General features: G+C 33.8%; 5 protein-coding genes across 8 annotated transcripts; 3 read left to right on the forward strand and 2 right to left on the reverse strand.

Moving 5' to 3' along the window:
• Positions 1-202: 202 nt before the first annotated feature.
• Positions 203-4,712, forward strand: Ctps (CTP synthase). Of its 2 annotated transcripts, none has more exons than XM_034336568.2 (11): positions 203-547; positions 1,204-1,374; positions 1,458-1,543; positions 1,639-1,770; positions 1,975-2,139; positions 2,215-2,502; positions 2,575-2,663; positions 2,749-3,047; positions 3,151-3,258; positions 3,353-3,565; positions 3,632-4,712. In XM_034336568.2, exons 1-11 carry the CDS (start codon positions 382-384, stop codon positions 3,721-3,723), a joined length of 1,809 nt encoding a protein of 602 aa, XP_034192459.1. In that variant the 5' UTR covers positions 203-381; the 3' UTR covers positions 3,724-4,712. The 2 variants fall into 2 exon arrangements, with proteins under 2 accessions (XP_034192459.1, XP_034192458.1); XM_034336567.2 differs by having other exon boundaries at positions 204-547; positions 3,629-4,712.
• Nrx-IV (neurexin-4) lies at positions 4,677-14,550 on the reverse strand. 2 transcript variants are annotated; one of them, XM_034336548.2, is made up of 11 exons: positions 14,390-14,550; positions 13,885-13,977; positions 11,001-11,197; positions 10,210-10,351; positions 9,756-10,126; positions 9,331-9,669; positions 8,236-8,710; positions 7,831-8,160; positions 7,442-7,747; positions 6,516-7,142; positions 4,677-6,434 (listed from the first exon to the last, which is right to left on the reverse strand). In XM_034336548.2, exons 1-11 carry the CDS (start codon positions 14,451-14,453, stop codon positions 5,581-5,583), a joined length of 3,798 nt encoding a protein of 1,265 aa, XP_034192439.1. In that variant the 5' UTR covers positions 14,454-14,550; the 3' UTR covers positions 4,677-5,580. The 2 variants fall into 2 exon arrangements, with proteins under 2 accessions (XP_034192439.1, XP_034192438.1); XM_034336547.2 differs by lacking the exon at positions 11,001-11,197 and adding an exon at positions 11,751-11,947.
• LOC117609870 (L-aminoadipate-semialdehyde dehydrogenase-phosphopantetheinyl transferase) lies at positions 12,335-14,437 on the reverse strand. Its single transcript, XM_034336619.2, has 3 exons — positions 14,390-14,437; positions 13,885-13,977; positions 12,335-13,371 (listed from the first exon to the last, which is right to left on the reverse strand). Exon 3 carries the CDS (start codon positions 13,265-13,267, stop codon positions 12,425-12,427), a length of 843 nt encoding a protein of 280 aa, XP_034192510.1. The 5' UTR covers positions 13,268-13,371; positions 13,885-13,977; positions 14,390-14,437; the 3' UTR covers positions 12,335-12,424.
• Positions 14,551-14,689: 139 nt separating the features above from the next.
• LOC117609834 (dynein axonemal intermediate chain 3) lies at positions 14,690-21,670 on the forward strand. Its single transcript, XM_076688464.1, has 15 exons — positions 14,690-14,789; positions 14,919-15,003; positions 15,135-15,455; positions 15,515-15,720; positions 16,674-17,105; positions 17,197-17,517; positions 17,593-17,841; positions 18,590-18,741; positions 18,819-19,154; positions 19,248-19,570; positions 19,631-19,859; positions 19,918-20,218; positions 20,278-20,463; positions 20,526-20,852; positions 20,930-21,670. Exons 3-15 carry the CDS (start codon positions 15,149-15,151, stop codon positions 21,137-21,139), a joined length of 3,579 nt encoding a protein of 1,192 aa, XP_076544579.1. The 5' UTR covers positions 14,690-14,789; positions 14,919-15,003; positions 15,135-15,148; the 3' UTR covers positions 21,140-21,670.
• Positions 21,671-23,282: 1,612 nt separating this feature from the next.
• LOC117609876 (uncharacterized) lies at positions 23,283-26,326 on the forward strand. 2 transcript variants are annotated; one of them, XM_034336626.2, is made up of 5 exons: positions 23,283-23,432; positions 23,707-23,770; positions 23,975-24,187; positions 25,747-26,001; positions 26,085-26,326. In XM_034336626.2, exons 2-4 carry the CDS (start codon positions 23,717-23,719, stop codon positions 25,999-26,001), a joined length of 522 nt encoding a protein of 173 aa, XP_034192517.1. In that variant the 5' UTR covers positions 23,283-23,432; positions 23,707-23,716; the 3' UTR covers positions 26,085-26,326. The 2 variants fall into 2 exon arrangements, with proteins under 2 accessions (XP_034192517.1, XP_034192519.1); XM_034336628.2 differs by lacking the exon at positions 23,283-23,432 and adding an exon at positions 23,495-23,582.
• Positions 26,327-27,644: the final 1,318 nt, after the last annotated feature.

A 27,644-nucleotide genomic window follows, 5' to 3' on the forward strand; every position in this document is an offset into this window, starting at 1 on the left:
TAAAATATCATTTTATATTAATAAAAAATACTGTTGCCTCAGATTATGTATTGTTTCCGTTAAATGATGGTATTTTGAAATATTTTCTTCAATTAATATACAGTTGATAGATTATCAACTATAAAAAAATTTTGAATATATTTATATTTCTAAAACTTCAGTTTACTATATTGTTTTTTTAGTGTATGAAGAATGTGTAACATAGTGGCGCTAAATCTTTTAATTCTGCCAGTGTATGTTCACATATTTAAGAAGAGATACATTCTCATTGGATCTGAATAACATTCAATAAAATCAAGAAACTTTGAATAACCGACGTGCATCAAAAGCCAAGCACGGATCAATAGACACATCTAGTGTGAAAGAATTATCACGTAAAATATGAAATACATCTTAGTAACTGGTGGTGTAATAAGTGGAGTCGGTAAAGGTGTTATTGCGAGTTCCTGTGGTACTATGCTTAAACACTGCGGTATTCGGGTAACGTCTATTAAGATAGATCCTTATATAAATATAGATGCTGGAACTTTCTCCCCGTATGAACATGGTATGTCATGGAAAATATATTTTCTTTATTTTCTTTTTCATCTAAATCAATTCCAGGAAAGCGTTTTTCTTTGACATTGCGTATAACCATGTGGTGTTAGAAGCTATTCTGTTACTGTGGCGCACTTTGCAGTCACGTGTTGTATCTTTAGCATTTTTTTTGGTCAAAATTCAATTTAAAAATTGAAAGAAACTCGTTTCTATTTCTCACTTAAAGTAATGGATTTTAATACATATGTTACCTTCTTATTAAGTAGTATTAATTTGTTCACTGCAGAAGTTTCTCTGGTTAAATATATGTTCATTACCTGAGCAGATGGTATATTAGCTAATAAAATTAGTTATTTTACAGATAAAGTAATTAGGACTATATTTACAATAAAGTTTAGAGTATTACATGCATCAGTACAGAGTATAAAAATAAATAAATTTTCAAGAGATTAATTATAATTGTATGTGTATATACACATATGATTAAAATAAATTTGTTTCTTTACTACTATAGTTGATGAGATTAATTTAACAAAGTAAAAAAAGAATATTGAAGGTTATCAGAAATTAATCTTTATAGGAAGAATTATGGTCATATTTTGTAAATAGTGTTATCAATTCCTGTTAGATATACCTTTTGTCTTATTAATATTTATTGCATTTAAGGAGAAGTATACGTTTTGGATGATGGTGGAGAAGTAGATCTTGATCTAGGAAATTATGAACGTTTTCTAGATGTTACTTTACATAGAGACAACAATATCACTACAGGGAAAATTTATCAACATGTGATCTCAAAAGAAAGACATGGTGATTATTTGGGAAAAACAGTTCAAGGTATAGATACTCAACTTCTAAATCTATGCCATTGGGAAGGCTAACGCAAAATGAGTATTAGCAATGTTTCCTTTGAATTTTAGTGGTACCTCATATAACAGAGGCTATCCAAGAATGGGTTGAACGTGTTGCAAACCAGCCGGTAACAGAAAATAGCGATCAGCCTGATGTAATATCATAATTGTTTAAAATGAACATAAGTTAATATAGCCTATGGTATATAAAAAAGAACATGTAAATTGATTTATATTTTGTCAATTGTAGGTATGTATTATTGAATTGGGTGGAACTATAGGAGACATTGAAGGAATGCCATTTGTAGAAGCTTTTAGACAATTTCAGTTTAGGGTGAAAAAAGAAAACTTTTGCTGCGCTCATGTATCCCTAGTGCCACAAGTATGAACCTCATTTATTTGAATAACTCTCCTTCATTGTTCTAGACCTTGACATTGTACTGATGCCAAGTTGATTTATTCTTAGCCTATAGAACTATATAATTTGTAAAAATTTATAGACACGTGAAGTATAGTAAAAATTCTTAAAGTACTATTTAAAAGAAATATGCAGTGGAAATATTATTCTAAAAACAATTATTTTCAGCCAAGATCAACAGGAGAACCAAAAACAAAACCAACTCAGTCCAGTGTGAGAGAATTACGAGGTTTAGGATTATCACCTGACCTCATAGTTTGTAGATCAGAAAAGCCAATAGATGATTCTGTGAAAGAAAAAATTTCAAATTTCTGTCACGTTGCTCCAGGACAGGTGGAACTCATTAATTTTGTTAAAATTGTCATAAATATAGTTAAGGGAAGCTAGTTAAAAATTTTTATTTGCCAGGTCATAACTGTTCATGATTTATCATCGATATATCGAGTACCTCTGTTAATGGAATCTCAAGGGGTCATTGAATTCTTAAATGAAAGATTACAATTAAATATTGGAATGCCACGACCAAGATGTTTTATGCGAAAATGGAGAGATTTAGCCGACCGTATTGATCACTTACGAAAGGAAGTGAATATTGCATTAGTAGGAAAATATACGAAACTAGAAGATTCCTATGCATCGGTTACAAAAGCATTGCAACATGCGTGTATTCAAGCTGGTTATAAACTTAAATTAACGGTAACATTTTAAATATATTTCTACTATACTCCTCCTGTATTGATTAGTTTTATAATATTATAATGATTTTAGTATATAGAGGCTGATAATTTAGAACACACTATGAAAACAACAGATCCTGTATTGTATCACGAAGCTTGGCAACAACTTTGTAAAAGCAAGTAAGCGTTTGATTTATGTTCACAGAATTGTATGTCATTGATTCTCATTTACTTCAAATTTTAATGATGCTTATGCTCCTTATAGTGGCGTTATAGTACCAGGTGGTTTTGGCAAAAGAGGCATGCAAGGAAAAATGGAAGCATGTAAATGGTGTAGAATAAATGATAAGCCGTATTTAGGTATTTGTTTGGGGTTACAAGTAGCGGTCATTGAATTTGCAAGAAACGTCTTGGGCATTGAGGACGCCAATAGCATAGAAGTTGATCCGCAAACTGATCATCCTCTTGTTATAGACATGCCAGAACATAATCCAGGTCACATGGGTGGTACCATGAGACTTGGAAAAAGACGTACTATATTTACAGACGATAATTCTATTATAAGTTAGTAAGAAAATATTTTTTAAACTTAATTTACTGCATGTCTTTTACTCCGAAAATCTTGTCTAGAATGATATATTTTATATATATATATATATATATATAGGACAATTGTATAATAATAAGGAGTATATAGAAGAAAGACACAGACACAGATATGAGATTAATCCAAAATATATTGATGCTTTAGAAGAAGCTGGCCTGAAGTTTGTAGGTAAATAACAAAAAAAATCCCTTACTGACTGATATTTTTAATGTAATAGTTATTACTATTATAAAAATTAAAATTAATTTATTCCTTTCTTCAGGCCATAATGAGGACAAACAACGTATGGAAATAGCAGAATTAAAAGAACATAGTTACTATATTGCTACTCAATTCCATCCGGAATATTTATCAAGACCATTAAAACCTTCACCTCCATTCTTAGGATTAATCTTAGCTAGTGTTGGAAAATTAAAATCCTACTTAGCCAGAGGTTGCCGATTTTCACCCCATGATATCAGCGACAATGAATCAGGTAATAAGAAACATACATTCTTTCATATTTCGATGACTATAATTTGCTAATTTTCGTTTTTAGCAGATAACGATTGCCTATATGATTCCGTGGCAAAACAAGTAACGAGTGCAACTACTAGTAGAAGTAGTAGCACTACGTCTGCCGTTACTGATTAACTTTTATCATTCATGTTACGATAACAATATCTTTAATGATGAAAATATATTTGTATGTACATGTGGTAGGCTGACAAACAATTTTTATTCTAAAAAAAAAAAGATACGAGATACATTTCAAAACGTGTGTACTATATTAAAGTTACACTAGTGTATTATGGATATAGATTATATAATTATATTTTAAAATATATGCGAAACACATTACATGCCAAAAAATTTAAATAATAGTTTTGTATTGAAACATTTGAATATTCCCAAATCAATGGTTCTTTTGTTTTGAATAAAAGTTTAATAGTATACAGTTTGATATTATCGTTAAAATTATTGCATGACCTATTTTTTGTTATTTTTAATTGCATATTTTTATAATCTAAGTTTAAAAAAATTATCTTATGGTTCACTTTTATTATGTACAATATAGTTCTTTTAATTACTAAATTTTTAATTCTTTCATAGATCTGTATATATACTTTATAAGTTTCAATTTTTTAGTAACACATATGAAAGTATAAAATTAATCTTTTAATATAATCATGGCAACCTCCTAAAACTTGCATCATTACAAATTACATAATTCGCATAATTAGTTGTATTTGAAGGAATTATTGTTACAAAGTCATAGTCAAGACTTTTATTTTTATTGAGCAGTACATGCGTTCTGCTGAATACAGTATATAAAATATACACTGCCATATTATTACAGTAAAACATTTTGCTTTGTATAAAAATGACGTATGTACACTCTTACTGTTACACGTACAGTATACGATATTATTGATACTAGATTATTGTTAGGTTACAATAGTGAATTCGGATTATTAAAATTTAAAAGAAGAAATAAAATATCTGTAATACATAATAAACAAATGTAAACAAAATAAATACAAAAAATTAAAATGCACTTTGGACGGTAAGCATTACAAATAATACTGAAAATATTTTTCGCAAAAAAAAAAAAAAAAACACAAAAAAACAGAATAAGTATTTTACATGCAACAGAAGTTCTGAAGTTCGGACATTTTGTATATACAAGTAATCTTTTATCGTTGATAAAAGGTAACACAATTTGTACACGAGACACAAAGACTTAGATTTTATGAAAATACGATCCATACTCAACTGATTGTTAACATAACTTGGCAAATAATATTAAAAATAAAGGTACTGACATTTTGGGAATATGAATAATTGTTCTCATTTAAAAAAAAAAACTAAATGTAAAAATAAAACAAGTATTTAGCGTATTACTATCCTGCTGTACTGTCAGATCTAAATTACAGAAGTACATGATAAATATCTATGCACCTCAGAATCTAAAATAACAACAGTCTGTAAATAGTTCTTTGCTACTTCTTAGTTTTAGTAATTTGCTATCAATATGATAATTCGTACTAAGTATCAGAATAAATTTAAAAATATAATTTTAATAATTTAATCATACAAATATAATGGTAATCTTCACTTTAAAGAATAAAACCAAATAAAGAAAAAAAAAATCTTCAAATATATAAACAATTACTTTAATTTCCTTGTGAAATATCTTTGCAATAAACTGATATTGCGTACTAATATTAAACACTAATTAAATACAAACTTCTACGTCCAATGCTCAATCTTTTAAGGAAAATTTCCTTACCATTGTATCAGTCTGATATTTTTTGTTATAAGATTCGACAAACTTGTTGTATTACATTATTAAATTTAGCAGCCTTCATAATCTTTTTACATAGTGAAAAGGGAGTTTCGTATTATTCGTTTTATAAAATCTTTTGTATGACACTTCAAAGTGCACTTATAAGCATATTTTATCTATAAATATTCTAGCGTTAATGATAGTATAGAATAAATTCGTACTTAAATAAACCATTCTTTCTTCTTTTGAACTTGATGGCCCGTAGCAGAATGCACAACTGCCGAGTCTGGATCCAGTGCTATTTCAGCACCTTTATCTTCTTGCGTTAAGTATTCACCTTTGTGTCTCGACATGTATCTTCCTATAAGTACTGCCATTACCACTAATGCTATAATAATAATAGCTAAAACACTTCCCAAAATTGCTGTATCAGTTTCGTTGTAAGCAGCCCGAACTTTCTCTTCATCTACCTGAGGGGGCGGACGAGTTTCAATAATATCAGGTGGGTGTGTGATAGGTTCTACACCACAGAAATCTTCTGTAAGAGAGGTACCCAAAGAACGAACGTTTCCTGGTCCATTTTCTTGGAACAATAGTTTCAGAGGGTAAATATCATCAAACTCTACTCTAGATATACAACCAACAAATCCCTCTGTCATAGATTCATTTCTTCCTATGTACATGTACTGAATATTGTTGAACTGTGCATCAGCAGAAGCTTTGATATTAAAATTAAATTCTTTTGGTTCATAATTATCTACCGTCAACACCAGAGTCGCCCCCGAATTCTTTCTGCCTACTCTGACATCGTGATACTGTCCTAAACCGAAATGTTTATTGGGGAAAATAACTTCCTGACGTTCAAAACCGAAATCGAAGACGACACGCAAATGTCCACTGTTTGAAACCATGATCGTCATATATTCTCCGGATATATTCGAAAAAAGACCAAGTAAAAATCCTTTAGGATTCGTCGTTGTAAAACCAACTCTAATATTCTCAGAAATCGTTGAACGCCAACTACCCATAAAGTCGTACTTTATTATAGAACTGGGGCGCATATTAACACCAATTTCTATAAAAAAAGAATTCCATCGTTATACAAAATAATGTCCAAACATTATTATTTTTTACAATACAATAACTATTTACATACCATCAGCACAAATAGGACCCTTGAATGCTGTCCAACGACAGTCACAGGAATATCCATCATATCTTTCATGGCATGTACCATTGTTAAGACATGGATTGCTTTCACATTTGCCCGTACAACCTTCAGAAACTCCATACAGGCCTTGGCGTGCATAGGTTCTTAAGTCTTGCAACTGACCATTCAACAGAAGTGCTCTGATACAACCCACGTAACCATCTCTGTATTCTGTTGTAGCACCAACTACAAGCTCTGATGTGAGGTGAAGTGCTCTCACTGGTCCTGGAGGTTCTCGCACTTCGTTCTTCAATGCTCCATCAACTACGATTCTAGCTTCCTTACGATTTCGTTCAACAGACACGGAGTGCCATCGATTATCAGCTAATCTATATGACGTTTGCACACTGACGGTGAGTGGGCCACTGCCTGCTAAATACTGGAATTGCATCTGGTTTCCACTGACTATAGAGATCTTTATGTAATCCGTAGGTCCTTTACTGTGAATTATTACAGCGTCATCTATGGTTGTTTTGAACTCAAAAAAGATATCACCGCTGTGACCGATATCAAAGGTTGGTAGATTGATAGTAGCATCAACAATGCGGAATGTTACTACGTTCATGAACAAATCTACAATAAAACAGAGCGTTCGATTATTTTACAGTGGAATGTAATATGTACTTTTATATCTGGGCACAAGTGATAAAGGTAACTACAAATTTGTCGGGTTAATACAAATGTGTGGGAATTATTAAATACATTTTGCTAATTACTGTTGCAAACAAATGACTACATCTAAACGCATACTGTATCTTACCTGACTTTACCTTGGTAGACAACCAAGGTAATTTAGAACCTTACAAACAATTTAAAATGAATTAAATTTTCTCATTCACATGCATAGCATTGATTTAATTTCTTCAACTTACCATCACCTTCACAGATAAGAGGGCCAAGAGTGTAACGACCCTCTTTGTCATCGACTGGTGTACCAGTGTCACCAAATCGTAATTGTTTAACAGGAAGATATTCTTTTTCAGTAATATCACCACTATCTTCGAGAGGACCATCCAAGTCAGCATCGCAATTGCACCATTTAGTAGAATCCGCACAATTTCCAAGGATACCACATTCACATTTACGCGAACCAGGTAATGCACCTCCCCAATAGTCCATTTTTTGATTATTCCTACTAACCCACCATGAATTTGGTCTAAAATAGTCCCCCTGTGGTACTGCAATTACAAAAGTGTTACTAATAATATTAATAATCATTCAATACTGGTACATGGATTATTCATATTTACACTAAACTTACCTGGTGAATTAAATAGTTTAGAATGTATACATTCATAACTAATTCTCTGTCTACAACTCATGGATCTATTGAGAAGAGCTACAATTTGATCCATATCTGCATCGTAAATAATATCTTGGACGAAACTACCCGGTTCTTGGAACCCATCTACGGGTGTCATGCGTTCATTGTTATGTCGTAAAATCGTTCTCACACGTCCATCCGTGAAGAATTCACAAACTACTGGGAATGGTTTTAATGGACCACTTCCATCGACATCTATTTTGATATCTGCTCGTTGATTAACTGAATTGATGTTTTTATACGCGTCACATGAGAGAGGATTTAAAGCTGTATAAAGGATAATGAAATATTAATTTACATTGGAGTATTTGAAACTTAAATAAGTAATGTATATCTACTTACAAGTATGACAAACAGCTCCGGTATATCCTGTATTGGCACAATCACAGAAGAATTCATCAGAATTTTGACGACAAATCCCAGAGTGCTTGCATGGATTTGGATTACAACGATCCATCATTTGGCAAGCATCGAAAACTATCTCGTTTTTACAACAATACTCTTCCTCCTTCCAATCAGTTGGTAACTTATAATTACCATCGATGCTTATCATTCGCATACAACCAACGAAACCTCGATTGCTTTCCACTCCAGTCACACCACCGACTAAGTACACTGGCCCAGTTGTCATTTCTAACATACGTTTAGTCCTCATAGGCGTTCCATCAACATTTAAAACGAGACTGTTCTTGGAGATTGTTAAGATAACTTGATGCCATTTACCATCGTCAAAATTTTCATCAAAATTGTCTAAAATTATTCGTGGACTTTCTTTAGTTTGAATATCAACCTTTAGTTTACCATCTTCTAAGAACAGCTATAAATATAAAAAAGTATTAAATACATATATTTTTATTTAGAAGGAGAACTACCCAAGTGTAACGCTTACTTATTAATGAAACTTTGCCACCTTGTAGAGCTCGTTGAGCTGAACACGCCTATACTCCATTTTGGGGGCAGACGGCTAATTGTTTAAAAAGATATTAATAATTAAAGTTAGTTACTCATTGTCAGTGAAATTCTGAAGTATGACAAACTCACACATACAAATGGTTAGCTCCGCGGTTAAACACATGACTTACATCTAGAGATCCTCGGTTCCCAACATTTTTTTTTTTGCTATTACATAAAAATTATCATAGAAAAAAAAAATCATAGGAATCAAGGAACTGAATCATAGAGCTTTAGATTGCGAGTCAAGCGTTTTACCGCAAAGTTAACCGTTTGTATGTGTGAGTTTGTCATACTTCAGAATTTCACTGACAATGAGTAACTAACTTTAATTGTTAATATCTTTTAAACAATTAGCCGTCTGCCCCCAAAATGGGGTACATATAGGCGTGTACAGCTCGACAAGCTCTACAAGGTGGCAAAGTTTCACTAATAAATGAGCGTTACACTTGGGTAGTTCTCTTTGTTAGAAATAAATCTACAAACCTTGACATAACCTGGTGATGTAAATTGATGATACAAAATGATTCCCCTATCTTCGTATGTTCGGAAAGTAAGAGACACGTTCAACGAGGATATTCCTTCGTATCCTTTGAGTCTAGCATATGATCCATGAGTCAAAAATGTAACAGGAATGATAGGTGGTTCTGGACAGCTATAAATTGTATTCACTTTGTAATATCTTAAATTTTCTCCAGTGATTTCTGTTTCTTTCAAGTCATGAATAATGCCTGTTGAATTCAAGTAAATGTTTTCTATGCATCCTGTGAAATTTTGATTAACTACTAATCCATCCTGTTTGTTAGGCACACCACCTATGTAAAGCTAAATAGATATTTTTATATTAAATAATATTATTATATATATTTAAATACATAGCAAACTGTATTGTACAGGTTCCATTTACTTACTGCTCTATTTAAATCTAACCTATGGAACTCTCCCTTTATTCTTCCTTTAATTAATACTCTGTCAACAGAGAATGAAATATTTTTTCTATTACGCGATATTAGTACATCGTGCCACATATTGTCATCCAAAAGGCTTCCAACAGACAAACTTGTCATAATACCAGATCCAAGATCAATATTTAGCAACATTCTATTATCTCTTAATTGTAAAGCTATATAATCTCCTTGTGTACCGCGAGAATACATCAGAACTCCATCAGCGTTATTTGTTTTAAATCGGAAACGTATAAAATGTCTAGCAGTTTCTATTGGTTCCCTCAACAAATCATATCGTAAAAGAGATGATCCATTAAAGGAAAGAACATCAGACTCTGGAAATAAAAAAGAAATTGTTTACAAACCTGAAAACTTTCAATGATTTAATTTATTCTTTATAAGTAACTTGCACTCTTACCATAATTACATCCATATAATTCCAGTCTTAATGATATTCTATCCCTCCATCGAGTTGGATTTATTCTAATCCATTGTGCAATAATTGGTACTTCAAACTTATTAAGTTTTATGGTGTCACCATCTACATTACCCTTAAACATCTATAAGAAAAATAAATGTTTTTCTTTTATTAATGTCTGAGATAATGAAATCTTTGTTAAATTTGCTGTAATTATTTATGCAAAATATTCAGAATTAAGTATTTTGATATTCAGTTAGTTATACATATTTGTTACAAATACAACATTGATGTTTAAAATTCTAATGCATAGAAGTAAGTAGAAATAAATATGTATTAATGAGTAGGTACCTAGCATGCTCTTTTGTATAAGTATGTTAGTACAGCATTGTTAATTGTAGGTGCAAAGACATAAAAGAGATGCGTGACATTCTATTAAAGGTAGAATGTACAGTACAGGAAATTGATCACTGTAATATTCTTCAGCGAATCAATTTGAATGAAAATCTTTGTTAAAAATAGATTGCTGATTACTAATGAGAAATAGAAAAGTAATAATAAAATCTTAAGATAACTTTATCATTTTTGTTTGTGCCTCCACCAATAAACAATTATTCATATTGTTTAGAAATAAAGAAATATTTTGATATGTACAGAATAAAAAAACCATTGTGTTACATATCTACAATATTGTAGCATATGTATTACATTTTGAATGAAATTTATATTGATAAATGATTATTTTTTATAGAAGTTCTACGTTTTCTTATAATCAGTATCTCTATTAATACCTCATCCACACCATCCTGACTTTCATAACTGGCCCAGGCTTGCCCATCATCAGAGTATTGGACAATGTACTCTGTCACATACTCATTAGTATGAGCACGACCTCGTGTGGCAATGCTGCGAATCTCATATCTGTCCCCCAGTTCCACAGTAAGATGTTGATCATAACTGCTAAGCTCTGGTGACCACGTAGAACCTCCTGCAAAGCCCAGCCCCATGTCCATGTGTAAAAGAAAAAGAGTAGAAGCAAAGCAGATAAGTGGAAGAAAGATTTGTGTCATGTAATTAAATGAGTGTGATATTATCATTTATTTTAATAAATACATGTTTTAATATTTATAATACATTTATGGAAGTATAGATACTTTCATAAATGGAACATTTAGAAATTATGATATACATACATGATGCGTTAAGAAGTTCTAGCTACTAATTAATTAAGTATTCATTTCTATAAATGAAAAAAGCATTCTAGAACTATACATTTACAGAAAACATGCAAACAGTACTTACCTGTAAATCCTTGTAATAAATTACTATGAAAAATCATTCACCATTTTTACATGCTGAAGTGTTTAACTAATTGTAAGTTTTAATTCTAAGCTATAAATTTTACATTAATGGAATGCAAGAAATTAGTTATTAGTTTCGTATTAGTTATTAAATGCGTATACCTTTCTAACAAATCCCCTGATGGACTATAGCTATGTTACCACAGACACTGATTCAAAAGTTGTAAAAGATCAGTTTACCTTAATATTACCATCTTCTTCTTTGAAATCAACGTAGTCCAGGCCATTTGTACCATAACTGATACCATATTCCATAACATACTCATTTTGAACTGCTCGCCCCTGGGTCGCCACGGCTGTGATGTTCATTATTTGACCCAGGTCGACTATAAGGTACTGACCAAAGTCTGAGCTGCTAGCTGTCCATGCGTTTCCGCCTACGCCACAACATATACGCATGCATGCAACTCAAAATGAACTTAAGAAAGCAGTCGTAGAATCATTGAAAGATTAAATACTACGGTAATTGTCACTTAAATTAATTTACATATAACGTTATTTATGAACTAGCTAATATCTGAATTATTTTTGCATAAATTGCAATATTTCAATCTTATTTTGGAAACCTATTAAAATAGTTGCAAGCAGTACTTCTTAAAAGAAAACTTGAACCTACAAGATTTTATGTTATTTAGAGAATATTCCCTTAGCCTTGCACAAAAATGGAAATATATAATAGTAACAGGTTTGTATATTTATTACTATATAAAGTACTTCATAAAAAGGTAAAATAAAATTTATACTTGTATTTCAAACTATTTTATTACACTCACTGAGACTAAATTCACATAGAGTTGTTATATCTGTACACCTTTATTATACATTAATATACATATAATATACAAAATACAAAGTCATGGGTATTCTTCTTTTCTTAAATAATTTTGTGCATATTCAAAATCTTGCGGAAACATGGGGACAGTATTTGCTAAAAGTTCATCGCTATTTATGGTGCGAAAAAGATTGTTCTGTGACCGTGGTGCACTTTCATTTTCTTGTAATGCTACAGCAACATAATGTTGTGAATTCAATAACGTTTCTTCAAATAACCACTGTTGTTTTATGCCATTTATATATAAAATTGTATCAGTTACAATACTATTTTCTATAAGCAGTGAATTTGTTTTAAAATCAATTTCTCCAAGATCAGTAACAATACCTTTACCTATAGCTTTCAAATAGCTTTCTTTCAAAGCCCAATGTCTACAGAACATACTAATTTGTCCCAATTCGTCTAAGTTTGAGTTTTTTATCTCATTCCATTCTGAAGACGTGAAATTTCTGCTCATTATTCGAAAAAATTCAGACAATTGTTTACCACCGGTATACTCTAATTTAATTACATCTATACCTAATTTTACATTCCTTGTTTCACCGGCTAGAACTGTATAATCACCATGATGCGATATATTGAAATTTAAGGTCAAGGATAAATCCTTTAAAACTGGTTTGTTATGAATATCTCTGGTAAATACTATATTATTGTATGGAATGTGTCCATATTCGTTAACAAATTTTCTCATCATCAATCTTCCTACAAGAGAAGCCCTAACATCCTTACGAAACATAAATCTGCCTAATCTTTCTTTCTCTTCTAACTGTATGCAAGAAATTGCATGTGCAAAGTCTTTTTCATTTGGATTCCATTCCTTCCAATTGAATGCCCATCTAATAGTTTGAAACATTTTCTTTACCATTAAGCGAATCTTATTTAATGCATAAATTCTGATCTGCTTCCTTCTGTTAAACTGTTTTTGAAAAAAATCTTGTCTTTAAAAATACCAGGCTATTTAGCATCCACCTGAAGCAAATAGATAAGATAATTATATTACTTTCTTTTATTGATTCACAAATTATAATATTTATTTTGTTTATCAATTTAAAAGCAAGTGTTACTAAAGAAATTAGATGTACAGAATAACTATGCAATGAGTCAGTGAGTGTAATTCACTTAATTTAGACCTGAAATTCTTTTAATTAAAGTGGGTGTGGACGGTGAAAAGATCAACACCTTTTCAACTTGGGTTCTGTTATGATTTTATGATTACTATTTTCATTAAAAAATAAGTAATATATAATACACTACCTGTATTGTTATTAAGTATAATTATCAATAAAGTTGGAAACAAGCAATCTTAATAACAGATACTGATGGTTACATACTTTTTCAAAACTTAATGTATAGACAACAAGCAACAAAACTACAGAATGAAATATTTCTATACTTAAGGAAATAAGGTAGAAAATGTAATTAAATAAATATCTATGAAAGAGTGCAATTTAAAATTTAAGGAGAATCACAAAAAAACTTTACCATTGAGTCTGGCATTATTCGGTCCTCTTTCAGACAATGATGTAGTTGCTGTTAAGTGAGCTCTATCCAAAAGTGGTTCGTTACATTCATCATCTAATTAAAAATTCAAATACAATGTATTATTCAATTATAACTAATTACTTAAACTTACGTAATATTTGGATTTTATTTACTAAGGCACTTATTGATTTATTAATGCAATTAAGGAATTATATTTTATATAATCAGTGCAAAATATTATGCTTCTCTGACAACATAGAGTTGAAGTTTCTACAACTGTCTGATCAGATTGTATTTAAGTTAGAAAAAATACAAATGTTTAATTATATGAAAATGTATACATTCATACTACTAAATATTAAACTTTATTCCTCCTCAATGAACCTATTATTCATTAACTCTACGCCATGTTGTGAAATGGGCTTGGCTGCACTGAATCAATGCAGAAAATTTATTATAATAATCGAATTAAAATTATAAACAATCGGTAAGGGAATGTACTTACACGCAGAAATAAATGAATTACTTGCAATTGTGAACAAGAACACAAAACACTTTATAGTATTCATCGTAGCATTGCCCTTTTAGAGAGCAACGCACGAACAAATCTTTCCAACGGGACGCGTCGTTGAAACTGTTACTGTTACTATATTCCCACCCGTTGTATTACTTATACATACTATGAGTAATAGTATACATATACATATACATATACTACGTGAGAATGCAGCAAGGCGCATACACAATTGCACTGTGAAACAATGTATCGATAACAATTACTAATCGAGAATATTTCAAATGAAATGTCGATAATTAAAAAGCGAATCTCAAACGGCATAACATGTTTCCATTAGGTTAAAAATAATTTAATTTATGTCATTTCAATTGAACTAAACAGTAATCTGGTTAGTAGCTTAGTATTATCTTAGTAATTATGAAAAGTATTTGTATTTTGTACGTTTATATTACATTTACAAGATCTTTATTCAACTATGCATCTAACCCTACATGACACTATTTAATTCTACATTTAGGATAATAAAGGAAAATAAGATAAGCTTGGAAATATACTTGCATTCTTGAAACTAGTGGAATAATAATTCAGAAGACAATTTGAAAGTAATACATAAATGTTATTTGTCTGATAGTGATGGTAAGGTAGATTGAATCGATAAAGTCAATAACTTGAATAATTCTATATCCACAGTTGTTTATTGTTACATTTTATTTACTAGTATAAATATATGTAGATACTGGTAGCATAATGGACGAGGAAGCTCAAAACGAAGACAATTCAAAGGAAGAACAAAATGAAGATAATACAAAGGAGGAACAAAATGAAGACAATACAAAGGAGGAACAAAATGAAGAAGAAACACAAGATGATAATAAAATGGATAACACGTCTGAAGTAGAAGAAACGCAAGATGATAATAAAATAGAAAAGACGTTTGAAGTAGAAGAAGCAAAGAAGGTCGAGGATTTCAATTATGATGACGATTTTCATGAGTTTTTGGATTATGAAGATGCTGAGGAATACGAAGGAGATTATGAAAAAGATCACATAAGATGTAAAACTTCGTCGGTAAGGGAGGAACGTGTATAAAATTAATTATTCTTTTCCATGCAGCTTCCGTTGAAACGATAGACTGGGAAAAGGAGGCGAAGAAGACGGTGCACTTGGAATCGGATCAACCAAGAGAAAGACGAAGAACTATTTATGAACTCGACGCTTATGCTGCTTCTGGGCCGTCGAAGAGTGATATTCTGAAACTAAGCTCGACGGATATGGAGTCTGAACAACTGAAACCACCAATTCGGTACTCTGTTTCAATGGTAAATGACCAAAGGTCTTAAACCAACTTCTCATCTGCTTTGACCACCTGCATTAATATACAGGGTGTTCGACAACAGGTGGGAGATTTTTTAAGGGCTGATTCTAGGGATCAAAATAAGACGAAAATCAAGAATGACGAAATTGCGTTTGCGGCTTTGTTTTCCAGTAATTAACGTTTAAAAATTCGAGTAAAAAGCGCCTAAAATCTGCAATCTGCCCAGCACCGACGACTGAACGTCAGGTCAGCAGGGATGGGTACAGTCATAACCAAGAATCATTAAATAGTAGAAACTTACCTCGTGCTATTCTCTGTTTCTCGGTTATGTACATATAGTGCACCGATGACAAGATGTCCCATGAGAAGCACGCATTTGAGTTTGTCTCATGGGACATCTTGTCATCGGTGCACTATACATACATACATACTGCAGCATTCGGGTTTCTCTTTTTGGTTATGACTGTACCCACCCCTGCTGACCTGACGTTCAGTCGTTGTTGTTGGGCAGATTGCAGGTTTTAGGCGCTTTTCACTCGAATTTTTAAACGTTAATTATTGGAAAACAAAGTCGCAAACGCTATTTCGTCATTCTTGATTTTCGTCTTATCACCCTTTTAAAAATCTCCCACCTGTTGTCGAATACCCTGTAAGTATAAACCAATTTAAAAATATGTAAACCAACTTTATGTTTCTTTTTCTTAGAATCTACTGTAGCTATCAACTTCAAATTTGTAGTGTTTCTAATACCATACTAGATGTGTATTTTAGCCAAAGGGAATGTTGAAATATCGAATGGAAAAAATTATACAACCCTATCAATGTGTGGGCTTTTTGACAAAAAAGTCTTTGGCTAAAATACGTGTCACCCTTTCAGCAGAAAGGGTTAAAAATTTGCCGAATGATTAGAATTTTAATCATGAATATTTCTCTCCTTACCATCATTATTTTTATCAGGGCGTGTCAGGGATAGCGAGAATCAACCTGTCGCCTCTAACGCAGAAAGTAGTCGGTTGTGTCATTGGAGAGAATGTCAGCACAGAGTATCCTTGGGTCTACGTGCGAAAAGAAATTATCGAGGACAACATATACCTCCACGATGAGAGCAGCGACTTTTTAACTGTAAAGGATGAGATACGAAGTTTCCCCAATAAAAAGATACTCATCGGTTACGTACCCTCGTTAACTGAAGAGGGTCAATTCTACATCTGCTTGACCGAGGAAGCCAGAGATGCTGTAATTGCACTTATTCAAAAACAAAGAGAGGAACACGAGAGTCGTGTAAGAACTGCTGTGTACAAACCAGCACGGCATTGGGAAGATCTAGGCTCCGGTGAGGAGATTCAGACGGGTATGGTGCAACACATGAGGCCTCTACTAGAAATTGAGGTAAAATGGGACAACTTGGAATTTTTTCAAGATTTATTAAAACTAAAATTACATTAAAACTGTAATGTTTAAAAAAAAATGTGACAAACAGGTGGTATGCACAGGAGACATGCTTGATACACCAGCAAATTTCCAAGACAGAAAGGCCAGGGATCAAAGAGACGGCTACGTTGAATTACTTCCTTATCGCCAAACGTTTGAAAACGTATCTTGTAAGCTACTGTACAATGCAACGCAAGTAACACCAGCTGTTCGAGACACCGAGAGCCAGACAACGCTTTCCGTGGCTAGAAATAATTGGGTTCAGTACGAGTATGGGTATCAGCCTTTGGACATATCCACTTTCAATGAGGAAAAGATGGAATCGTTCAAAAACTTCCTTCATCGTTTCACGGATGAAGTGTGCGATCAAGTCAGTTCGTCAGCTTCGCCTTTATAGTATTCTTCCTATACCTAATTAAGAACATTGAATCATGAACGTTTATAGTTACTGTTGAACGCCACTTGGGATATTTATAAGAACGATTATAGAGCTCTGGTTCGACACGAAAGAGACACTGAATGGCCAATACCGGAAGGCTACAGAGAGCATTTCAGTTTCCACGATGAGAAACACGTTGTCGAAAGGGTAATCAATGATCTTTGTTGGCATCCACTGTGGACTGGAGTCGCGTTCGCTGCTTATACTCGGCATGGAAAGAGTCAACATCTATTTGGACCTAAGTCGTATGAAGAGGTGAATCTAAATAAGACATTTACAAGGACTTTGCTATATTAACACTTTTGCGAGTGAAGACGTAGTCCTATGTCATTTCAATGTCTTTGGTTAAAATACGGGCAATGTAGTCCTACACGTCATTTCGAATTTCATTTTTTAAATTCGATCGACTTGGAATTTTGTGTATTTTTACTACTATGGGTAACACGTATTTTAGCCAAAGACTTTTTTGAAATTCGGCCTTCTATGTTAAAAGTAACAGTAGGAAAAAGCTTACACATTGATGGTGTAGGCGTTAGTGGAGGAGAAGAGAGGGTTTCGTCTCCCCGGACGCCTTTAGTTCGGGCCGGGCACCGCTAGGTGGCGACGAGATGACAGCGACAGTGTTCTCGCAAGCGGTCGCCCGGCATGCAGTTCGAATATATAGAAGTTCTGAATTTCGGTATATTAGGGGGCAAGGATCTGGGGCAGGGATCGTCTGTTGTCAGCCCCACTGACGAGAGTCTGACAGACGATCCCGAGACGAAACGCCCTTTTCTCCCCTCCTCCTACAATAGGATTTTATAATTTTCCTATCCGGTATTCCCTTTATTATCAACACTCCCTTTGGCTAAAATACACGTCTAGTATGATTTTAGAGACTCTAAAAAGTTGAAGTTGATAGCTGCAGTAGATTCTAAGAAAAAGGAACACGAAGTTGCGCCTTTATCCTTCTATGTATCCAAGAAAATGTCCACTCCTCTTAAGAGGATATATATTAATGCAGGTGGTCAAAGCGGATGAGAAAAATTACGTCCTCGTATGGACTTTCAATGACACTCTAGCACCAAAATTACTGTTGGAATGTCCCAGAGAAGTGACGACAGTAGCTGCGAATCTATTGGATGGTAATCAAATCGTGGGTGGTTGTGCGAATGGACAGTTAAGTAAAAAAAACCTTCTTCTTCTCTTAATAAATACTGTAACAAATGATATATGAAGCTCTGAAAATTGCTGCAGGTGGTACTTTGGCATATTCCAGGAAAAATCGAACAAATAGAAACCGTCATTGTGACCACTGCTATTCAAATGAAGTACAAAGCTTTGATCAGAAATCTGACTACATGGATGCACGAAGCAGTTGGATCATCCTTCGTTAGACCTACAGTAATGTCTTCGTTGAAGGACAGCCAGAAGGCAGCTATAACTCATATTGAGTGGCTCTCTCCCTTCGATAAAGTGGACAAAAATGGAAGGATTATAACATTGTCGGATGACGAGGATGTTGAGAATTTATCGTCACAATTTATTACTGCCAGCGAGGATGGGACAATAGCTTTCTGGGATTTAAAGTTAGTACAGTCGGATGCATAAATGATTTTCGTTTGGATAGAGATTTAAAGAATATCATAGTAAAACTTATTTTACATCATTTTTATCATAAGATGGGAATCGTTCGAGCAGAGGAGCCATCGAACTCCCAGAAAAAAATTCAAAAGCGAGCTTCACGCTTTAAGAAAATCTATTTCTCCACTGAAGACCCTTGATCGAGTCTTAAAACCACACTACGTGCTGGTGGTTCAACATCCTCTCGAGAGTCGAAGACAAGTGATCACTACTCTCAGTATCTACGTGCCAAAGTTTGAAAAGGAACGCGTCGACGTTACTTTGCCTACCAAGGATTTCACTATCAGAAGATTCTTTAGAAATATAATCAAGAAGCCAGATTTTGTGATGGAAACAAAAATCAATATTGGAACCGTGGAAGGTGCAGCTTGCAATCTATTTGAAATATTTCATTGATTCGTATATCAATTGTCAATGATAGGTGAGTTTGGATGCATCACATGGGAAGGATACGACTTTGCCACAGACTTGGCTGTTAATACTGAAATCTGTAAATGGTCCTGGTTTAAGAAGATGCACGATGGACCCGTGACCCATGCTATTAGGTCCAGATACGACAGTAATATAATTGCAACAATAGGGGGAAAAGTGTTTGCTATTTGGAGGGATGGTGTTGATGTGCCATTGATGTGGAAGAAATCAGATGTTAGGTATGATTGTAACTACCAATCCTGTTTTATTTATTACTGACACGTTTGTTTAATACAGAATCAGTGGTTGTATATGGGGCAGATTCCGGCCCACAGTTTTGATATTGGCACGGATGGACGGCACCGTGGAAATATGGGACTTCATGATTAAAAGTCAAGAACCGTGTGTTAGGCAGAGCCTATCAGGACACATAATCACAGGGATCTACACCCATGAGTTACACCTGGATCCTTATGTTATAGGATTTTGCGACTTTAATGGTATCTTGAGAGTGTTCCTGCCTCCCATGATCTACCTTAAATCAGATACTGCCAACATTGAATGGATGGAGAAATTTCTTGAGCGACAAATCAAAAGAGTATATTTACAATATAATAATCATCATAGCCTATGATTATCTACTTTTTTCTAATCAAGGTGAACAAGTGCAAGGATTGGCAGAATAAATGGAAAGAGGCGAATTATGAGAACATTAAGGAGAAACAGAGGCAAGCAGAAGAAATGGGAAAGACGAAGCAATTAGAAGAAGAAGGAGAAGAGAAGGCAAAACTTAAGTTAAGGGAAAAGGAAATAGCTGACATAGAAATTAAAGAACCAATCACTGTATGTGTTGCAAAAATACTTTCAGAAAATGGAATGGAAATATGATGGTGTGCATTTTATAGAAAAGATGGGAGCTTATCGAACAAGCTCGCGAAAGATGGAGAGCTAGGCAGCTGAGAAATATGCAGCGGACGATTTTAGAGAAGAAAGGACTGAGAAAAGAAGAACTTGAGAAGCAACGCGAACCGATACTCAGGATGCGACAAGACGCTAAAAAGAAGAAACAGAAATTGCAGGAGACGTTGAAAATGCAAGAGGAGATTTTTGAACATTCTAAAAATCTGTTCATACCTAAACGTAAATCAGAGACTGCAAAAGTTTCCATAGAAGCTGATCCGGTAAAAATTGAAGCTTCTGTTGAGGAAGTTATTCTTCAACGAGAAGTAACAGTAAATAAAAAACCCAAACTAATCTTTTAAATGATCATGTTTCTCTGTACAGTATCAGATTCGTGTTATTTAAACAGATCGACAAGATGGATCCAAACGAGGAGATACTTTACGACTTCATGCAAACACAAATGGAAGTGTTAGACGAACTTCAGAAGCATCCTTTCCAGCATTCGTTCAATTGGCGAAAAATCCTGACGGAAGGCAAAACCAGAAGAATTTCCATGGATTCTGAATTAAGAACATTAACCAAAGCAAAGAAGAAGTTCAGTAAATCTTATGAATAATAGTTTAACATAGCAATAAATGTCTACTTTATATTAATTAACTTTAAAACATTGAGTTATAAATAATTGAATTCATCAAAATTAAATTGGAAGAAGAAAATGAGGAAATACAAATTCTAGTTTAATTCTGAGAAAATCCAAGAAACTTTACTTCCTGAAAATGTGCTGGCAGAGAAGTGTAACAATTCACTCAACTAAGAGCTACAAAGTTCCACTTACAAAAGGAAAGACTGTCAGCGGGGTTTCAATTGCGCGAAACACTGTTGCGTAGGTGAATCACAATCAGGTGATTCACATTCGTAGGTGAACTGGCAATCAGAGCTTGCAAATATAATATCCGGTATTCGTTATAAGAAGGATTCAAGCAGACAAAAGAGAGCAATTTGCCACCGTAATTATCCCCACCTTCCGCCGTATACACCGTAAACGTTCTTCAGTTTGGCCGTAATGTTTTGTATTAACTATTACGATTTACAGTAGTAAATCTACCAATGAAAAGACAAGCTTCAGGCTCAACTCATAGTCTATGGAAAGTTTCATAACTATATGTATATGATATCAGCAAAAAATTAATTTTTCTAGATCATCAAATAAATGAAAGTCAATTTGGAAATTATTTTCATGGACGTTCAAAGAGGTTGCTTAATCCTTGAAGCTGACAGATACAGTGGTTTTTTTTCTTCATCCATTATACAAATCTAATTTGAAATATAGTATATTCACATAGTTTTCACACAAGATATTTATTTATCAAGAATCAAGAGGAAAAACAGAATTCCCCAGTGCATCATAAGCAGATAAATAAAATTTTAAAAATAAACAAAACATGTCAAGTGGTATCTTGACTATTCATATAATTAATATCAAAGTAATAGCAAGCAGTTTCTGAGTTATGCGATACAAATTATTCTACATATACAAGGTGTTTCATAACTCCTATAACACCCGGAATTGAGGGGTTGCTGGGGTGATTCTGAACAATTTTTTCCTTTACTAAAATGTTGGTTGAAGCTTCGTTTTTGAATTATTAACGAAAAACACTGGCCAATGAGAGCGCGCGCTCAAGCACGAGAGCGTAGGCTCTCAACCGCGCTCGATCGTGGTCGCGAACAAACGCATTGGCACCTTCGACCATATACATATGTATACTCATACACACGGCCTGTATATACGGATCCACGAAACGAAGGTGAAGAAAAAATAACGGAAAAGGTTGTCCCCATGTGACGTCACAAGATATTTCCAGATGATTCAAAATGGCGGTTACTGCCTAATCAACCTAAAGCAAAATATATATATATATATGTACTGACAATGAGTTGCATTGAACTTGTCGCAGTGAAGTTGGCTACAAATTCACTGCGACAAGTTCAATGCAACTCAGGGTACATATGTATGTACATACTATAGACTCAACGACGAAGTTTTATCGTTACTTTGTCCCCTTGTGACGCCACATATATTATTTTATCTTTTCTTCAACGTAGTTATCTGAAGCCGCGTCTATAAGTATATATGGTCGAAAATTGGCACAGCGTGAGTGTCAAGGGAAGCGTGCGATAAATGTTACATTGTCTTAAATTAAGAACAACGTGGAATTAGTCGCACACTTCCCTCGATACCCACGCTGTGCCAATGCGTTTGTTCACGATCACGACTGAGTGCGGTTGAGAGCCAACGCTCTTGAAGTTGAACGCGCGCTCTCATTGGCTAGTGTTTTTTCGTTAATAATTCAAAAACGAAGCTTCAACCAACATTTTGGTAAAAGAAAAGATTGTTCAGAATCACCCCAGCAACCCCCCATTTCCGGGTGTTACAGGAGTTATGAAACACCCTATATTGACCTCTGATTTAGCTCAAGCTACAGTTGCATAATATAAGAAAACAGATAATGAGTGATTATCATATTTATGTGATTTATAATCATACTCTATACTAGGATAATTCTGACAATATTAATGATACATATATTTTTTGCAGGAATAATTCAAGGTCTTCAGATGAATAGTAGTTTAATTGATTACCCTGTACATGAAGAATACTGTGTGAAGAGAAATCTAGGTCCTGAATCTTTGAACGCGTTTGATGATCGTCTTGTCACGCTGGTACCTAGTACATGATTTAATAGCGCATGATCGTTCTCGAAGTTTGTTCGTAACCGTTTTGGAAGAACACCGAACGAAGGAGGGGCGAAGGGGGGATGCGTTTAATAGTACAGGTGGTCGTATAAGCGGGAGTAATCTCAGCATCCAGCCAGTTAGTCAGTGTCCATGATAGTGAGTACATACATGTGGTAAGTTCCTTTTACTTTCCATGTTTATTCATCAAGGCTGAAAGTGTACAGCGCAGTATCTTCTCGCCGACAGATCTTTATGTTCATTTTAAAGATTTTCAAAGATTTTGTATTCAAATATAAAATAACTAAACTATTCATTATAAATTGGTAATTTTAACATGATATATTTTGGATTTCTTTATATTATTTATCTGACAAAAATCAATTTTACGGTGTGAAAACGAAAATAATCATTGTAAACCTTTAATAAATAATTTACTTTCATTTTCAGATATTTCAACATGAATCGAATGATCGTTTTGTTACTTGGAGTAGTGGTCGCCGTCAGTGCAGAGGTAATTCAATTCCAATTTAAAAGAAAAAGCTAAAAGTAATGGTAGCTGACAGTGAATCTGTGAATAACGTTTTAGATTTCAATAATAAAAATATTTCTTTTGGCATATTCATTAACTGAGCCCTACATAGGGATCAGTGAAATTTTCTAAAATCCAGATTTGCGTTAATTAGCCTTCATCAACTTTTGTATATGTATATCACAGCAAAAAACTGCACACGTCCATCTGGTGCCCCACAACGCCGAGACGAAGAATGTAACCGGAGAGTTGACTATTACCCAATCGGCAGACAACACTGTCGAAATCACCGGCACGGTGTACGGTCTCACGGAAGGATTGCATGGTTTCCATGTACACGAAAAAGCAGATATGAGAGAAGGTTGCAATTCTACTGGCCCCCATTTCAATCCTACAAATGTAAGTTATTTTTTTAACGAGACATTTTACACTAACATAGAAAATGTTAACACCAGGAAATGGGGGGTTGCTGGGGTGATTCCGAATAACTTTTTCCTTTACCGAAATGTTGGTTGAAGCTTCGTTTTTGAATTATTAACGAAAAACACTGGCCAATAAGAGCGCGCGCTCAACCACGAGAGCGTTGGCTACACTGTCCAACAGTGAATTTGTGTTCCGATTCTCACTAGGTGCTTCTTATAGTGTTTTGTACGCTGATTACGAATCTGGAAACCGTTTTGTTCCTATATGTACAGTTTTTGAGAAATTTGATTTTGAAAAAAAAAACATATTTTTCAGATTTAAACAAATTTTCTGACGTAATTATAAAAGATATTGAAATTCTATTTACACTGAAAGATTCTGTAGACTTTCCTGAATACATCGATACCTATCTTTAATACATTATAAATGTTTAAGTATATTTAAACGGTCATTGAACGCGGAGGGACCCCGAATTGGCACCAATTTTTTAGGATATTTTTCAATTTATCCGAAAAACTAGAGGTCCAGCGTAAAATTGAATTATACCACGCGATAGAGCAGATTTTTATCTTGAAAAACCACCCAAAGAAAGTTGCAATATCGATTTTTTTATCAAGCCAGACAGCGAAATAGCTTCGCGGGAGAAGAAGTACCGACAGTGGCGTATGTCAGAAGTACCGACTGTCGGTGCTTCGTCTCCCGAAGCTATTTCGCTGTCTGGCTTGATGAAAAAATCAATATTGCAACTTTTTTTGGGTGGTTTTTCAAGATAAAAATCTGCTCTATCGCGTGGTATAATTCGATTTTACGCTGGACCTCTAGTTTTTCAGATAAATTGAAAAATATCCTAAAAAATTGGTGCCAATTCGGGGTCCCTCCGCGTTCAATGACCGTTTAAATATACTTAAACATTTATAATGTATTAAAGATAGGTATCGATGTATTCAGGAAAGTCTACAGAATCTTTCAGTATAAATAGAATTTCAATATCTTTTATAATTATGTCAGACAATTTGTTTAAATCTGAAAAATATGTTTTTTCTTCAAAATCAAATTTCTCAAAAACTGTACGTATAGGAGCAAAACGGTTTGCAGATTCGTAATCAGCATGCAAAACACTATAAGAATCACCTAGTAGAGATCAGAACACAAAAAAAAAAAGTTAAAATTTGTTGGACAGTGCTATCAACGGCGCTTGGTCGTGGTTGTGAACAAACGTATTGACACAAACGCATTGGTTAGTAATGAATAACAAATAATTCCACATTGTTCTTAATTTAAGACGATGTAATATTTGTCACCCGCTTCCCTCGATACCCACACTGTGCCAATATGTTTGTTCACGACCACGACCGAGCGCGGTTGAGAGCCAACGCTTTTGGTAAAGGAAAAAGTTGTTTGAAATCACCCCAGCAACCCTCCATTTCTGGGTGTTACGCGAGTTCCGGGACACCCTGTATAAGTATTTTAAAATGATAAAATAGTGTATAAAATATTTGTATGAAAATCAATTTCTCCTCGACCCTTGTGGTTAGGCTACCCACGGTGCACCGGATAGCGCAGTAAGACACGTTGGCGATCTGGGAAACATCCGGGCAAATGCTCAAGGAGAAGCAAGCGTAAACATTAAGGACACGGTCATTTCACTCACCGGCGTAAATAGTATTCTGGGACGCGCGATAGTTGTTCACTCCGGCGAAGATGATCTAGGAAGAGGTAACACTACACTTTCAGCGACCACCGGCAACGCAGGAGGTCGTTGGGCTTGTGGCGTTATCGAAGCTAAATAGGTTTATATTAAAAATTTCATCTATCCTATCTGTTTATGTATTTTTTCTTAATTTCGTTAAAATTTTCTTTCTTTCATTTCCAGATTCTTATAAGGTATGGACGAAAGATAAAGTATAGCATGACAGGGCAATCGGATTATAAAAATGTGGCATAATGGCTTTCAAACAGCTAAAATCTTTGGTTTCGACTGTAAGAATTTGTAAATTATGTCTCAAAACAGTGCTTTTTAATTAGTATGTTACTCTTGTGATTATCATCTATATTCTTTGTATTAAGATTATCCCTGTAGCTATTGATATATTACATTTTTAATTACGTATTTAATATGTCGTGTATTTTTGTGTTCTTTCACAGGACCTGTACCTACATTGTTATTCCATCATTATTCCAACTAAAGTCAAAATCAATCACATCTAGTTTATTTCATCCTCGTTGCTTTTAATGCAATAAATGCATTTTAATGACATTATTTAAAACAAATATTATCAGTAAAGAAAGTTTTGCGGGTCAGTGGGCATCGACGAGAGACTGAGGTCTATTAAACTATCTGAGCCAAATCATTAGAATATAAAAAAACATATATGAAAATTTTGTGCTAATTATTTGCTTTTTTTTGCTATAAAAAGTAATCTTTTTGCTCCAGCCATTAAAAAGTTACAAAGGGCTAGATAGCTTAATATTAAGCCATTTAGCCATTGTAAAAAATAGCATATAGTAAAATAAAACAGAAAATCAATAACATAAATTTTTGGCTATTTTTTTGCTATATTTTACATTGAAAAGTATTTCTTTTGCTCCAACTGTTACAAAGTTACAAAAGGTTTAAAGAAAAAATTTAGAACTTGAATATTTTAATAGCAAATAATTCAGGGAACATTTTGACATGATAATGTATAAGTAAATAATTATTTAAAACACCTCACTCTTATAGTTTGGGTGGTGCTCTTATCCATTTTTAGTCTTGTTTTATGAGCAGAAAATTCAAGAGCTCACATATTATGACAGCAAATAATTCAGGAGACGTTTTGATGTCACGAAAAGACTAAAAATGGATAAGAACACCACCCAAACTATAAGAGTAAGGTGTTTTAAAAAATTATTTACTTGGACATTATCATGTCAAAATGTTCCCTGAATTTTCGATATATTAAAAAAATTTATGAATTCTATTCCAAGTTCGTCCGGCAGTTCTATCCGCCCGATTTGCATTATTTTTTTTTTAAATGAAAGATATTCTTGCATAGATAACGCAACAAGCATTGGAATACATCTACCTTTCGCCCCTCTTAAGTTATACTCACAGGTAATTTTTCTGGAATTTCTCTCCACTCAAAGCTTCTTATCTCCGGTTCTAATTGAGGTACGATGTTCGTTTTTGTCTAAGAACACTCAGTGAATTAAGCTCTTTCATTTGAGCTATTGACCAATTACATTGGATGACTTGAAGCAGAGTTAGGCCCGATACACACTAGCGGTTCGGTCCCGATCCGTTCTCGGTCCGGTAAAATATACTCCAATGTAAATCTTATGAGAGCATACATACTATGCGTCCGCTCCAGCTCCGGTTCGATCACGCTCCAATCCCGGTCCGGTCTCGATTTCTCACGAAGAATATTTTCCTGGGACGGGACTGCGCTCCCTC

This window comes from Osmia lignaria, chromosome 5, assembly GCF_051020975.1.
Source record: "Osmia lignaria lignaria isolate PbOS001 chromosome 5, iyOsmLign1, whole genome shotgun sequence".
In the NCBI taxonomy this organism is placed as follows: Eukaryota; Metazoa; Arthropoda; class Insecta; order Hymenoptera; family Megachilidae; genus Osmia; species Osmia lignaria.

Coding starts and splice junctions, on each gene's coding strand:
- Ctps (XM_034336567.2), top strand. CDS start 382: ATGAAATACATCTTAGTAACTGGTGGTGTAATAAGTGGAGTCGGTAAA. Junction 1,375..1,457: donor TTTGGGAAAAACAGTTCAAG/GTATAGATACTC, acceptor TTTGAATTTTAG/TGGTACCTCATATAACAGAG. Junction 2,664..2,748: donor CAACAACTTTGTAAAAGCAA/GTAAGCGTTTGA, acceptor TGCTCCTTATAG/TGGCGTTATAGTACCAGGTG.
- LOC117609870 (XM_034336619.2), bottom strand. CDS start 13,267: ATGGTAAAGAAAATGTTTCAAACTATTAGATGGGCATTCAATTGGAAG.
- Nrx-IV (XM_034336548.2), bottom strand. CDS start 14,453: ATGAATACTATAAAGTGTTTTGTGTTCTTGTTCACAATTGCAAGTAAT. Junction 10,127..10,209: donor ATTATATGGATGTAATTATG/GTAAGAGTGCAA, acceptor TTTTATTTCCAG/AGTCTGATGTTCTTTCCTTT. Junction 6,435..6,515: donor GGGTCCTATTTGTGCTGATG/GTATGTAAATAG, acceptor CTTTTTTTATAG/AAATTGGTGTTAATATGCGC.
- LOC117609834 (XM_076688464.1), top strand. CDS start 15,149: ATGGACGAGGAAGCTCAAAACGAAGACAATTCAAAGGAAGAACAAAAT. Junction 15,721..16,673: donor TTCGGTACTCTGTTTCAATG/GTAAATGACCAA, acceptor TATTTTTATCAG/GGCGTGTCAGGGATAGCGAG. Junction 20,464..20,525: donor AAATTAAAGAACCAATCACT/GTATGTGTTGCA, acceptor TGCATTTTATAG/AAAAGATGGGAGCTTATCGA.
- LOC117609876 (XM_034336626.2), top strand. CDS start 23,717: ATGAATCGAATGATCGTTTTGTTACTTGGAGTAGTGGTCGCCGTCAGT. Junction 23,771..23,974: donor TGGTCGCCGTCAGTGCAGAG/GTAATTCAATTC, acceptor TGTATATCACAG/CAAAAAACTGCACACGTCCA. Junction 24,188..25,746: donor CCCATTTCAATCCTACAAAT/GTAAGTTATTTT, acceptor CCTTGTGGTTAG/GCTACCCACGGTGCACCGGA.